The sequence below is a fragment of the Pagrus pagrus genome, assembly GCF_965226575.1.
Source record: "Pagrus pagrus genome assembly, chromosome: 1".
NCBI lineage: Eukaryota > Metazoa > Chordata > Actinopteri > Spariformes > Sparidae > Pagrus > Pagrus pagrus.
This window is the reverse complement of record NC_140185.1, coordinates 15,259,678-15,274,225: the sequence shown is the minus strand read 5'-3', so window position 1 is coordinate 15,274,225 and position 14,548 is coordinate 15,259,678. Positions and strand designations below refer to the sequence as shown.

The window sequence follows — 14,548 nt, the reverse complement described above, 5'->3', positions numbered from 1 at the left end:
TAAATGTTTAGGAGACTTCACGAATAAAAGAAAAACACTCATTATGCAACCACAAAAGAGTGTTACATAAAAGTATCCAGTCAAAAGATCCACTAATACCTTTCCCAGTCGTAGCCTGACAAGGAAATAAATAAATAAATGAAAATGAATAAATAACTTCCTTCTCCACTACAGCCGGAGACAGCAGAATCCTTTGATTTCGTTGCTGCCTTCGTTGAAGCTTATTGTTCCATCTCCTCTGAAGTCAGTATCTCATTTTTGTTTAATTTCAACAAGACGGTGCCCAAAAAAGATACAAGTTATTGTTGGGAAACAAGAAACAAAATGAACACGCACCTTAATCTGTCTTTAGGAAATATGATTGGTCTGTCAGTTATTATTGTGAGCGCGGACTGAAGTGGTTTTAGAAGATTTTAATGTGCATGCAAGTGGGAACAGCAAACAGACAATTACCTTGTCCCAGAAGGTTCCATATTATTTTGTTCAGGTTTTTTAAATTTGGTCAAGATTAGAGTAATGAAACCCTTGAACATTTTTAACTTCGAACAGTTGCATTATAACAATAGAGGGAAATGTGAATGCAGGATCCCCAATTTAGGAAATCCTTCAATTTTGAGGTTAAGTAGGCCAAAAGCTAATTTCCTATCCTAGGATTAGATAGGATGTTCTCCTTAATGCAGTTAGGAAAAATGTTATTGCAACAACAAAAAGCCAAAATGTCATCCAAAACTGAGATAAGATAGATTTCCGACTTTACTTAACATTTCTGTAGTACAGTGTATAGAGTTTCTGTAATGAGATTTATGAGAGCTACATATATATTACACACACACACACACACACAAATACATTGAGGGTTCAGAGAGGTCATTGCAACAACAGGAAACTAACAGGCGGTTTGCATTCTGCCCCGGAGCCATAGGGGGAAGCTTAAACCATTTATAAGACTAAACATCTGCATAACTGTGTGTGTGTGTGTGTGTGTGTGTGTGTGTGTGTGTGTGTGTGTGTGTGTGTGTGTGTGTGTGTGTGTGAATGTGATTGAGTGTGTGCTTCTGTGTGCATGAGTGAGCGCTATCAGATGGGAGTGAATGACGCAAGGACATCTCAGCGGGCAGACGAGCTATAGAATAATTTCCAGAGTAAATAAGGGTGAAATGAAGAACATTACCCTACCGCTGTGTCAACGCCTCCTCTTTCACATGAACACACCTCGACCTATTGCCACCTGACCTCATTGCTCAGACGAGTCGCAGCAGGGAGGATGCAGTCAGCTCCAGCGCTAAATTGCTTTGGTAGAAAAAAGAGGAATTCATCGTGAAGTGAATAATTGCTGGGTGCTGAATTTGTGATGTGAAAGCGAGGTGAGGTGACAGTACGCTCAGCTGTGAATGAGATTGACATGGCAGCATTATTAATAAATGTATATATATATGCTAGAAGAACCACAAGTACGTTATCCCAACATACTTAATTGCTGTAAGTACAACATGTTCCATACAAAAGCAAATCTGATATTATTATTTCCTTTTTAAAAGGGCAGTTCAAAAAAACAGTTTAGTAATTTTAGTTTTAGTTTTAAGTTATCTACTGCCCAGATTTCTGTCTAAAACAGAGGTGACAATGTACGAAATTTGAATTTGGTGCCCACGGCTTTGTTAAATTACATTTCAAGACCATTTTCTTTTAGAGCTGGTGTCATGATGGCTGGAGGCATTATGTACTACTTCTGAGAAGAAAAAGACCAAATTAAAACTGTTGATGGCAAGATCTCAAACTCTAAAGATAAAACGCTCATTGTCTGCATGGCTTGAATATGCTGTATAGAAGTGTTTATTATGGCTTAACTGACCTGTTAACACTTACTTTCCTCCCTGTCCAGTGTAATTCATCTTAAAATGACTGAATTTTAAGTTTTGAAGTAAACTCCTCCTTTATGCAGGGAGCTGCAGGATATTGTTGGGCATTATCTCAAAACTGACTTTCCATGAAAGCTGTTTTTTAGTAAATGGAAAACTGAGCAATATTGTCTTTACAAGAAAACAGACTTTAAGTAAGGCATTGATGTACACTTTGCTTTGGATAGTTATCTGAATAAATGATTCATAACTTGTTAGATATTCTCCTCCATCGTTGCTGCAGTGGACTCCCTTGTGTGTAAGCCATGAAAGCAGTTTGAGTCTATCCACTGTCTTAAGTAATAACAGAGGACTTGAGGTCCTTGTGTCAGCTGTGTAAATGTTTGTTATAACGGCAGGAAAGCATATTTTTTTCCACCAAGTTGCCCCCAGTCTAGCTCCTTATGCACTTACAGTAACTATTCTAGGGGCCTAATGTCTGTGCTTAGATATGCATTTAGATGATATGCATTTTATTTGGATAGTTTTAACCGGCTCATGCTGTTTGCCCTGATGTACATCTTTCCAGGTGTTATCCCAATCCCTAAAACAAAGGTGGTAAAATTGGATTTATAGTTCTATATTAAGGAGTTAAGGCCTTTCTACAAAGCAGCTGTAATATTTTAATATATACACAATAGCTAATGTGCATTTACCTGAAAATATTTGATACATTAGAAGGTAAAAAACACTGAACTATACATTAAAACCTACAAGATAGATATCAGTGCCAGCACGGCCAAACCCTGTGTGTAAAAATATAAAAAATATTGAAAAATACCAGAATTCCCTTTGATTCAGTTAAATGTTATATTGACATGCAGCTATTTTGCAAATTAAATAACTGTGTATATTAATGCACAATATCAGTTAATTGTCAAAATCCCATATTTGAATGACGATTTTTTTCCTTCATGAAATCCATACAATATGTAGGCTGACTTCGGAAGGTTAAAATGGAAATTCCCTATTTGCTGTTAACCAAAATATATCATTGCTATTTCAAAATGCACTGGGCTATTAAGCCTTAAAACTTACCATCAGGTTTTGGAGTCTCTGTGCTTTTCATTTGTCACAGCAAAGATATGATAATTACTTCCCATCTGGATCCCAGATCTGGATTACAAACAAAATCTAATTAATTGCTTGTTGGCCCAAGACTGATTAGACCTCAGAATTTCATGGAAATTCAGTCATACATGTTTGACGCATCCCTCAGACGTGCATGAACACAAAAAGGATTAGAGATAAAAATAAAAAAAAAAGAGCCCTCTTCTTCGCCCTCCTTCATTTGGACTCTGTCTGCAGTTGCTATCTTATTATTTTGCTCATGCCTATCTGCCTCATGTATCAACCATAGGAGATACATGCCTATTAGCCTCTGACTCCTTTGTGCCGTATCTCAGTGCCATTTGATGCTCAGGTTGTACAGGAAAGGTATTCCTCGGTGGTGCCTCAAGGCAGCTTCCCAGCCTTTGAAATTGCATTTCAAACATTTTGTTTAGGGCTTTGACAGGACACATCTTTATCACTCACAGCTCACACAGCTCTCCTGCAGCCAGCTGGGACTCCTCTAAATGAAGCAAAAAAAGCCTCAGTGACATCTAGCATTTTTCTTTTTTCCTGAGAAGCCTCTATCATTTCACAGTGAGTTCTCTCTCTCTCTGACACATGGCCTGGGCAGGTCTCAGAGCAGCAGAGGGGGCGGACGCAGAGCGGCAGAGCAGCCTTGAGTGTCTTAAGTGGATCTACAATTTCTCTGTTGACCTATGGCAGTTAGATCAATTGTACCTTTTTGAATCCTCCCACCTTTCAAGCAGTACTCCGATTGTTTATAAGATGTGTGGATCAGACACTGTTTTATAGATGTGAATTTGTAACACATAAATAGTGTAACCAGCCAGCTCCTACTCAAGGCCGTAAGTGAGCTGTGATGGATACAGCATGTGTATAGCCCATACACATGTAGATTATAGATACATGTATTTATTATTCAGTCACTTGAAACTGTATGTGCTTATTTTGAGTGACAGCATGGAAACAAACTAATCAATCACATGTAGTGACAGTTGACGCTCAGAAGATTAAGAAAAAATCACCAGTTTCAATTGGATCAACAGATCACTGACTTATTTTCTTTACTAAAATATCAACATGAACCTTTTCTGCACTTGACTGGACAACTCGTTACTCCCAACAAAGTCCTATGACTGATGTCAGAACATTACAAAAGGATTCATTTAAAGCAGCAAAATATATTGTTAAGTCTCATCCCCGGATCGTCAAATACTGACACACTCAACTATATTTAAAATGAACCCCACCTGTGTTCTACAATTTTAATTAACACCCGAGTCAGTTTATTGTTTCAGACCAACATTGAATAGTAGTTCAATTATCATAAAATACAATAAGAGCCCCAGATCACAATGATCACTGTCGAAAGCCCATCAATGGAACATCGCCCATATGTCTTCCTGCAATTACATTTAATATAATGTTTGCAGCTTCAGTTTCATGACAGATTCTTTGATCCTTAAAAATTTGAAAACATCATAAAACTTGATTGGGGTGACTTCTTTCCTTGATTTTCTCCAGGGACTGACTCATTTATTTTGCTCCTTTTAGAAACCAGAAATTCCAGCCATTTTAATGTCTTTAAACTCACCTCAATTTCCAGGTGAGTCTGTCATCTGGGTCACATTAATCATGTTAAATATACACTGCCCAGCCGGAAAAAAAGGTACACACTCTAATATTTTGTTGTACCGCCTTTAGCTTTGATTACGGCGCGCATTCGCCGTGGCATTGCATTGCAATGTCACAACTTTTATTTCCGGCCAGAGTTGCATTCATTTTTTACCAGGATCGTTACCGCTGCGTAAAGTCTTCACCAGCACATCCCAAAGATTCTCAGTGGGGTTAAGGTCTGGACTCTGTGGTGGCCAATCCATGTGTGAAAATGATGTCTCATGCTCCCTGAACCACTCTTTCACAATTTAAGCCTGATGAATCGTGGCATTAATAAAGAATAAATCCATTGATGAAAAAACCTGGTCATTCAGTATATTCAGGGAGTCAGCTGACCTCATTTTTTGGGCACATAACGTTGCTGAACCCGGACGTGACCAACTGAAGCAACCCCAGATCATAACACTGCCCCCACAGGCTTGTACTGTAGACACTCTTACGTTCACTATTAAACATAGCTGTGGCTTCTACTGTTGATTTTTTTTACAATTTGATTTCACCAAACTTTTAAGTGATCGCTGATCAAGATTTTTTTCCGACCACATTTCTTCCTCGAAGATGATTGTTCACCACTATCCTTCCAGGTTTAAATAATGCGTTAAACAGTTCTTAACCAAATTTTTATCTCCTTAGTTGTTTTCTTTGCTTGATGCAGGCCAATAATTTGACCCTTCTGAAACAGAGTAAGATCTTTTCCAGACCACAGGATATGTCCTCTGACATGGTTGTTTAAGAAATGAGAAGCTACTCACTGCATCAGTTAAGGTTAAATAACTTGTTGCCGGCTGAAACATTTTAATCACTGCAGTAATTATCCAATGGAAGGATCTCATCCATTTGCTTAGTTAAATCCAGGTGATTACTTTTTTTTTGGCCAGGCAGTGTCGTTAAAGGTTTAAGTTTTTTTTGTTTTTGTTTTTTTCCAACAGAAAAGAAAAACATTGGAAATAGTATGGACACCTGAAATAAGTTGTAATCAACAAAATGAGGGATGATTTTGAATGAATGTATCTGAAAAGTTGCAAAATGTTGCACATATTTACAAATGTTAACCAACAATATATTTAATTTGTTTTTGCTACAATACCACTTTTGCAATACAGTATTCATATATAGCAACTGCAGCATGATTAGCATTTTTATGATAACGTGTTCAATAGTGATTCTAAGCACAAGCCAGGACATGTTTACTTTATCAACATTTAACTGAATCTCTAACCTTAACTTAGACCCTCTTGCTTAAACCAGACACAGGAATCATGATGTGAACCTGAAGTCCTCAGACGAATGAGTATGTAAACATAATTTCGAAGAGACACGGTTGATTTTAAGTTAATTCTGGTTGATGCATCCCACCCTCTGTCCCCCTCTGTGTGACACTACCGCTCAACAATCCTGTCAGTCAAAGCCGCATCACCTCTGTGGAGAGACAACCGTGGAGAGTGTTGAGCATGAAATAAGATGGAGAAAAAGGGATGATCAGTGTGAAGGAATAAAAGTGGGGTGAGGCAGGATCGGTGCTGTCAGTCCTGTCTGTCATTTCTCAGTAGATTATAGCCTGAGGTCTGGAGCATGAGCTGAATGATGATCGCTTATTATTCTATGTGCCCTTCTAATGAGTGGCTCCTGGCGGAGCAGCTCTCTCTGAAAACCGACTGGGGCACGCCAGAGGGCGAGGGGGCGGGGTGAGGGGTAACCCTGTGTGCACACTCAGAGTTTTGATTCAGTTTTTTTGACTCTGGTGATTCTGTGCTCATCTGCAGTTGAACTATGCAGAGTCCAGGCTGACCCAACTGGAGGGCTGTCACTGCGAGAGGACCTGCAGCGCCAACGGTCTGGTCTACAGGGATAAGGAGCTGTGGGTGGAACCCGAGAACTGCAGGAACTGTGCATGTAAAGTGAGTTTCACCAGTACTCACAATCAAAGAATGAGAGATTTCAATATCACAATATAAAAAATGTCTGTCAAATCGAGTGCTTTAATCTATTTTTCAGCCATGAAGTATCACTTTCGCATTCATAGTTACAGTCGAAAGATGGCAGGAAATAGAAGGTGTGAGGACATTGCAGGTTTTGTGCTACCACTCAGCCTTGCTTCAGATTCTGCCCAGTGGCCACTTACGATATTGCAGCTAAAAAATTCCCCTGCAGCCCTAAAATAATTTTGCACTTATACCGCCATTTTAAAAAGGAAGTCTGTAAAACTGTTGACAGCACACCTCAAATTGCAAACTAGGGCAAATATGACTCTTTCTTCTATGAATTTATGATCCCCGGGGGTTTATATTTGTAAAACTGTTGAGGGAAGCGATTTAAAAATCTGTGACGTCATCACAATGTAAAGTCTAAGGGCAGAGCAGGAACTCGCAGGCGAGGCCAGTCGGAGAGACACTTTTTTAGCATATACACCAAGTGAGCAATTCTCATTGGCGGTGAAATCATCAACACTTTACCTTTGAACCGAGCTCCCTGTCCAGGCAGAGTCAGCTATGGACTATTGCTGCACAGTTAACTGAGCTAACTAGCCAATGGCAGCTGCACCTTTAATCTATAGTTTTCAATGAGTGAAATATTCACTGAGTGATGGAAAATCACTACAACCCTTATTTCCTTTCCTCTCAACACTTTGCTTCTTTAACTTGCCTTCCCATCAGACCTCCCCATTAACCAGCCCCAGCAATCGTCTCTCCCTGCCTCCTGCCTGCCCCCTAATAAGCACCCCCTAATAAGCCTCGCTGTCAGTACTCATACAGAGGGCCCAGACTTTGAAATTTGTTGAATCAGGCCATCCTGGGCCCTGGGGAATTAGACTTGCTGCATCATTGCACATCAAGCACAGGGTGGAGTTTAGCCGGTCTGATTTTCTCCTGTGGACATGCCATTAACTGATAACCGCGGCGTCCTGGGGGAACCATTTCCGATGACTCATGAAATGAAGAGGCGCTCGTAGAGAGAGATATCAGCCTCAAAAATGAAGGCAGTCCTTCAGGGCCTGAATAACTACCTGCTATCAGCAGGCTGCTAGATTTCAGTATCCGCCATCCAGCTCTCGATGATGATTCTGTTATCTGATTGTATGACATTATAATTCTTTTTTTTTTCTCTTATGCGTAAATATGATAGCTTTCAGTTTCAGATTGCATCCCTCAAGGTTGTAATCTAAATAGTTCTGGGCTGCTGTGCATGAAGTATTTACCATTCAGGGTTGGGCTGTACTGCTAGCTGCGCTAGATGAAAGCATATGACACGCTGCAGGCATTATATGTTAAGTGTTGGTGTACAGGTGGTGTGTTTTTCCAGATTAAGATATACAAGTCCATGAAAGCTTGTGCAAAGGTAAATTGAGCCAAGAGGTAAGAGTTCACTGTGGGATTTTTGTCTGTGCCACAGGCAAAAGTTGTATTCTCCCAGTTAGCATTTGATTTTTCCTTCTGATGTTTGCATGTTTTTGGTTTAAACAAATAAATAAATAACAGAAAATAAAAACTTTGTTCTAATACTTTTCTTACAGAATGGTGTGGTGGAGTGTCGCAGGATTTTCTGTCCTCCAGCAAACTGCTCAGAAGACTCGCTGCCGGTGCACGTTGATGGGACTTGCTGCAAGAAATGCAGACGTAAGTATCAGCAGCAGATTGAATTTTTCACAGCCAAACCCGTGAAACTCCTCTCTGCTCTGCAAAAATAGCTTTCAATCTACACCAATAGTCTAAAGTCAAATGAACTGCTGGTTTTGTAGACAAGCAGTATAAATACTTGATGATGATATAAATCTGTAAAAAAAAAAAAAAAAAAAAGTTTAATCATCTTCATGTTGTTCGGTCTACAACATGGCCTCAATAGCACTGCTTTGGTTTGTATTTTTTCCTACAAACCAAATCCAACAACTAATGTTGTTGCAATGTACATTCCTGCTAACTACAGATGTTGAAACTGTTTAGTTTTGATTTTCAATTTTATGTTGTGGCAATGTTGTGCTTATGGTCTGGTTATCCTTGCCCCTTCGCTCCTGACATGAAAGTCAGCTTATATACATGTAATCTGAACGTGACATTACAGATATTGCAGAAATATTGATTTGATACATAATATGTACAAATTTAAGGTATCCATGGTTTGCAGAAGCAAACAATCACAACAATCTATTCTGGCAAATGGGCTTCAAGTGGAAATTTCTGGTCTTACTACACCTTAACACACTTTTGGCAGCAGTATAACAGTGTCAAGCCACTTCCTGTTTTTTTCCCTGTCATTATATGCTCAACCGCAAAAGTTAGCTTGTCAGGAAAACATAAATATTGGATGTTTTACATATTTACCAACGCTATTGTTTTTGTGGAATCCATGCTCATCTCGTTTATGTTAGAGTATTTCCTGCTTTTACGGTACTATTACTACCAGAAGCACTGCAGATACAGACAAGAATGCTGTTGTTTGTGGCTGATGTTCTGCTGGCACAATGAAACCAGAGCAAACGATCTGTGAGAGCAAAGATCACAGTCGCCTGGTTTTCATGGGAGCTGAAATGGAAGCACTATTTTTAGTGTAAAGCACACAGGGGTCTGGTAACTGTTCACAGACCCACGGACAACCGTGTCTATCGCACTGTACTGCAAAAACACTAAATCCCTGAAGGATAGTTCATCTTTGAATAATTCCAGCCCTCATCTGCCTCCTTCCATCCCTCCGCTCGCTCCATCTTCCTCCTCTTCCTCCCCTGTGAACATCAGAGGTCTGGCACAGATGAGCGAGGGAGCTGCGCTCCAGAGCTGTGCTCCGGAGCTGCGACTGAGCACTCCACAGTCCTGCACCCTGGAGAGGAGAAAAGCAGGACTTCATATCATATGCTTCATTTTCTATTTCTGCTATCGCCAGAGGAATATGCAGAAGGGTCTCCTCTGTTGTATTCTTAATGCGCTGTTACACTTCCTCTCCGCTTATGCACACGAGCCAAGAACAACTTTGTTTCCAGTGGAATCAAGTATGCAAAACTTCAAACTGGAAACTTTTTTTGTCTCACAGGCAATCTCAAAAGCATTTTTCACTGTTGTTAAAAGCAGCATGAACTGATATTAGCTGAGGAATAATGCCATCTCTGGTACTTCGTAGGTACTGTTTTTAAAGTGTACTTGAGCATTACTGAAGCTGTCTCGTTCTATTTTTATGCCCACAGCAAAATGTAACTACATGGGTCAGACGTTTTTTGAAGGCCAGCGCTTTTTGTCCCGGAGCTGCAGGGAATGCAAGGTAATAATTCTTATTTTCTACAATAATTTCACCGGCATTTAGCCTCTACTCTGCAATGGGGTCACCATACAGCACTTCTCTTTCAGCATAAATGTCTAATGATCGTGTGTGGTCAATTGCTCAGTGTGTTATTCAATTAGCCAGCAGGCCTTATTAGTTTTCCCTCCCTCCCCCAATCTGTTCAATCTGCCTTTTTTCTTCTCTCTAATGGCGAGATAGCCAGGTAATTAGAATAACGTATGAACACAGCAACACAAAACCCTGATTTGAATTGGAGCTTCATCACTGTGTGGATTATAATTAAAGTCATTATTCCAGTTCAGCATAGAACAGAGGTGAGCTTTCTCTACTGAGAAGCCATTTATCTTTAAAGACACTACTTTAAGGAGAAAATGAGCGTTTTATGCATGTAATTGCTTACAAAGAGCCACACAGTGGATTCCTTGACTCATTATTAGCCCCCAGACACCTCGAAGCATCATTATATTGTTTGTAGGCTTTGTTTCAAGCAATTACAGCCATCCTTTACTCCTGGATGTGAAAGCTGGCACATGACCAATTTGTGGACATATTATTTTTAGAAGGGGCCATAAAAATGTTTTATTTTGAGGCTTTCAGGGTTCTCCAGTGTCAGCGTTTTGGAACATTGCAGCCGATATATCTTAGCACTATGTTTTAGTATGTGTGTCTGAGTATGTGAGCTTGATTTTGTGTATTTATTTATTTATTTTTTGGTTTCTGCATGTTAGATTTGGAAGAATGTAACCTTCCTCCCGCAGAGCATCTCTCTGTCCTCTCACCATCACAGCGGGAGAGGTGGGAAGTGGGAACATGAATGTAAGAACTGATATATGAAGGGAATGAGCGAGAGGAATGAGAGAGAGTCAGGGGGCCACATTATGCTATTTTTGGAGGATGTGTGAAATGAAAAAAGATTATTCTGGTCCACAGATCAAACCATCAGTGTTAATTTGAAAGGCCCACATTTGTAATTGGTGGTGTTCCATGTCTGTGGATAAGTACGCTCAGCAATTCAAAATGATTTTTACCATAAATATATGCATCAAGTTGAGACTTCTCTAAATATGAGGGAGGCGAACAGGCATTGATAAAAGGATTTTTTCTATTTACAGCCTGTGTCTTATTTTGATCATCATTTCTGATGTTTCTATGATGACAATCCAAATTTTGTAGAGATAATAGGATGCAGCTACTCTTTCAAAACATCTTAAGTTCAGCCTCTTGCATGAAAGGCAGACCCACTTCATAACCAACCACTACCCAACATCTGTATCCTTGCACACTACGTCCTGAATTGGCACAGATTATTTCCATTGCATGTACATTGCGTGCTGTGAAATTGACCAATATGAACATAATTCCAAGGGATGCACCTACTTCTGTTCTCATGCACAACGTGCTATTAACCCTTTTTCACTGTCGCTACTTATCCCAAAAATAAAACAAAGCCATAAAACTAACATAACGAATAGGGATGTAATGGAAGTAAGACCAACGTTGTATCAAAACTGTATTTTCATGTATGATCAGGGTGCCTTTTGAGGCTCTTTGACTCACCTGAATGTATTATTCTGCAGCCTGCATTAACAGACTGATTTCCTCAAATAGCAGCAGCTTTTGTGGCTGCTGGGCAAATTGCAGCTTGCTAGGCAAAGATGGGAGACATGCTGCTTTTTTTAAGGGTATTTTTCTCTAACATGGAGATAGCTGGTGTTATGAGAAAAATAATGTGAGAGATAAACATGTACCAAATACAACTGGTGGTTTCAGTTTCAGCTGCTGGGAATTTTGTTTTCATTTTTTTTAAGTTGTAGATTACCACAGATCTGACCAGTTGATTTCCCCTCCACCTCAGCTGTTTTTGCCACTCAGTATAATCAGAATCACTGAAAAGCTGCAGTGGATCTGAGATGGGTAGGAAATAAACTGGTTGGCCTGTTTTTACCACACTGTTGTCAGTTACGTCTTTTCATAGAGAACATTAAGCAAAATGATTACTGCGGGCAAAAATACTGAAAAAGTGCTTGTCAAATGTGAAGATGGGCTGTTTTTTGTTTGTTTTTACATTTTCTTTGTCATTATGAATTGAATATTTTAAGGTTTTGGACTGTTTTTCGAAAACAAAAAATTTGAATACCTCACATTGAGCTACGGTCTGCATTTTTAAGTATTGTTACGTCCCCGAAGTGGCCAGTGGATGAGGGGAGTAACAAATAGATTTTAAAACCAGGGTAAAAGAAGAGGAAAGCAGGTGTGGAGCAAAAATAAATGATTTATTTACAGAAAAAACAAACTTCTTCAAAAGGGAAGAAAGTCAGTCTGCCTACAACAGAAAGAAAAAAAAAAAACAGCCAAAGTTACAATATATTCAAGGAGACACTCAAACACCTACCATTCAGAAAGTAACTGACATTTTATAGACTAGATTAAAGCTGAAACAAATCAATCAAACAAACAAGTCAAAGCTTGATCGACAAAAACAGCTGCATCCTCATTAGGGTGGACCGTGTTGGTCTTCAAACCAAAACAATGAGCTAACAGAGGCTAAAACATTCACTGCAAACCGAGTGATATTTGTGCACTTGTCATCATTAAAAACATATTAGGTTCATACTCCACTCATTGCCCTTGAGGCATGGTCTTAGATCTTGCCGTTTCACAACATTGTACAATGAATGGTTGTATTGGATAAATAAAGTCATTTGAACCACTGTCAGTGTAAAGGATTGTAATTAGTGCAGCTTGAATCGATTAATTGAAAGAACATAATTTTTTCATTAATTAAGGAGAAGATGATGTGACTGAGAAAGACTCACAGTGGGAAAAGGCGACTGTACTATTAAAAGATGACACAAGTAAATAGTTAATGTGGTTCTTGGAGAAACATGACATTGAAGGAAGTGGTGAACTAGAAATCTCAGGGATTTGAGTCGATATTGAAGACCTTGAGAGGCATCGCGGGGACCACCAGAGCTCTGACATACCAGCCAGGCTGCAACTGCTGCTGCTGCTGCTGTGTGTCTGCTATTTGTTTTGAAGGCCCACGGGGAGATGACACAGAGTTCTATCTAATCTTGTTTCTCTTCTTTGGTGGGGCATGTCTGCATTTTACCTACTATTTGTATTCATGCCCTCCTCGTGAATGCGAGCAGTATGTAAAGCCTTTACATTCCCCCTTGCTGTTGTCATGACAGCCTCATTCAGTCAGGAGTATCTCTAAATAACCTGTTTTTTTCAACATCTGAAAAAATCCTTTCAACTGCTGCTGCCGTTTAACACATTTCAAAAAGCATTCTCACCTTTTGTGATCTTCAAATTGTAAGGTTCAGTCTGGTAAAATATAGCTCTACACGCTGGCCTTTGTGTGAGGCCAGACAACTTTGAAAACATGTATTATACCTAAAAAATTATGCAATTAAGCATATGTTTGGGTATGCTTCGCAGGGTTGTAAAACACACGGATCTGATATTTCAAACATTTTCTGAATGCAATTAAAGACGTTTAAATAATGATTGACTGATTTATCTCAAACAATAAAGAGCCCGCTTCTAGAGGCCATTATGTGAGTTATTGTAGCCAAAATGGTCAATACATCTGACATTGAATGTAACATATTCTGAAGCTAATTTATGTTAAATAAAACCTAATTGAAGTGTTGTTATGTCATTTTTACTGGTTTCCACTGTCCACTATATTTTAGGCTCTGCTTGTCAGTCACACATTAAGGTGTTGAATTCCAGATCTGAACTTGATGACAAGCTAAGAGCATACACTGGTACTTAACTATAGTCAATAAACAACAGCTGATGAACAGCTGATACACCCTGCTGCCACTTATCATCATTTTACTGGTGAAAGCAACAGTTAGCGCTTTCAAAACATTTTCGTAATAAGGAACTGGAGGGATATAACCTTTCTTTCCCTTTTCTTGTGGGACATGCCTTACCATGGTTGGTTGAGAGTACATCAAAATCAACAGACATTTATAAAAAGACAGTTAGAATTACTCAAGAAATTCAAATTTAAGACACATTGGACTGAATTTTCATTTTTGGGTGAACTTATCCTTTAAACCCGGAAGCCAAATGTCAATAAATGTGTGTATAAAAAGCACCAGATAGGTGGATAACCATTTCTGTTATTCTCTATTTTGGAAAATTCATTTTTCGATATATGTGCAACGTGACTTTCAAAAAAACAAAAAAAAAAACAGGTGGGCTTGTGACTCGAAGGCGCTGGAGCCCCGGAACAGATCAGATTGTGTACCATGTTTCCCCCGAATCGTGTGTTGTTTTTCTGGTGAAGATAGTGTTAATTAATATACAGACCTTCACGCATGTGACCCCAGCAATGAAATTGCAATGTTTTGCCTCTTTCCTGTCCTTCCAGAACGGCCTGATGGTGAAAGTCACAGAAACTTGTCCAGAGCTCAACTGCACTGTCGGTGAACAGATATTACCAGATGGCAGATGCTGCAATGTTTGCAGAGGTATGTCTTCCTTCTTACTCCACTCATCTCAGTTGTATGAATCGCTCTTTCTTTGGACTTGCACGCACCAATCCCCTGCCACTGCCAGAAGTAAACACAGCCACTCTGCCGGATGCTGATTCAGGCAGCATCCCTGCAGTAACT

General features: G+C 39.4%; 1 protein-coding gene across 2 annotated transcripts in view; it reads left to right on the top strand.

Annotated features, from left to right (window-relative positions):
* The window catches only part of LOC311259594 (protein kinase C-binding protein NELL1-like), a 282,733-nt gene that overhangs the window by 86,402 nt on the left and 181,783 nt on the right, over positions 1-14,548 (top strand). For both annotated transcript variants that reach the window (XM_084356830.1, XM_084356829.1), the window contains 4 exons: positions 6,413-6,547; positions 8,161-8,263; positions 9,820-9,893; positions 14,305-14,404. In XM_084356830.1, the coding sequence (XP_084212956.1) occupies positions 6,413-6,547; positions 8,161-8,263; positions 9,820-9,893; positions 14,305-14,404 (412 nt within the window). The remainder of the gene's footprint in view (positions 1-6,412; positions 6,548-8,160; positions 8,264-9,819; positions 9,894-14,304; positions 14,405-14,548) is intronic.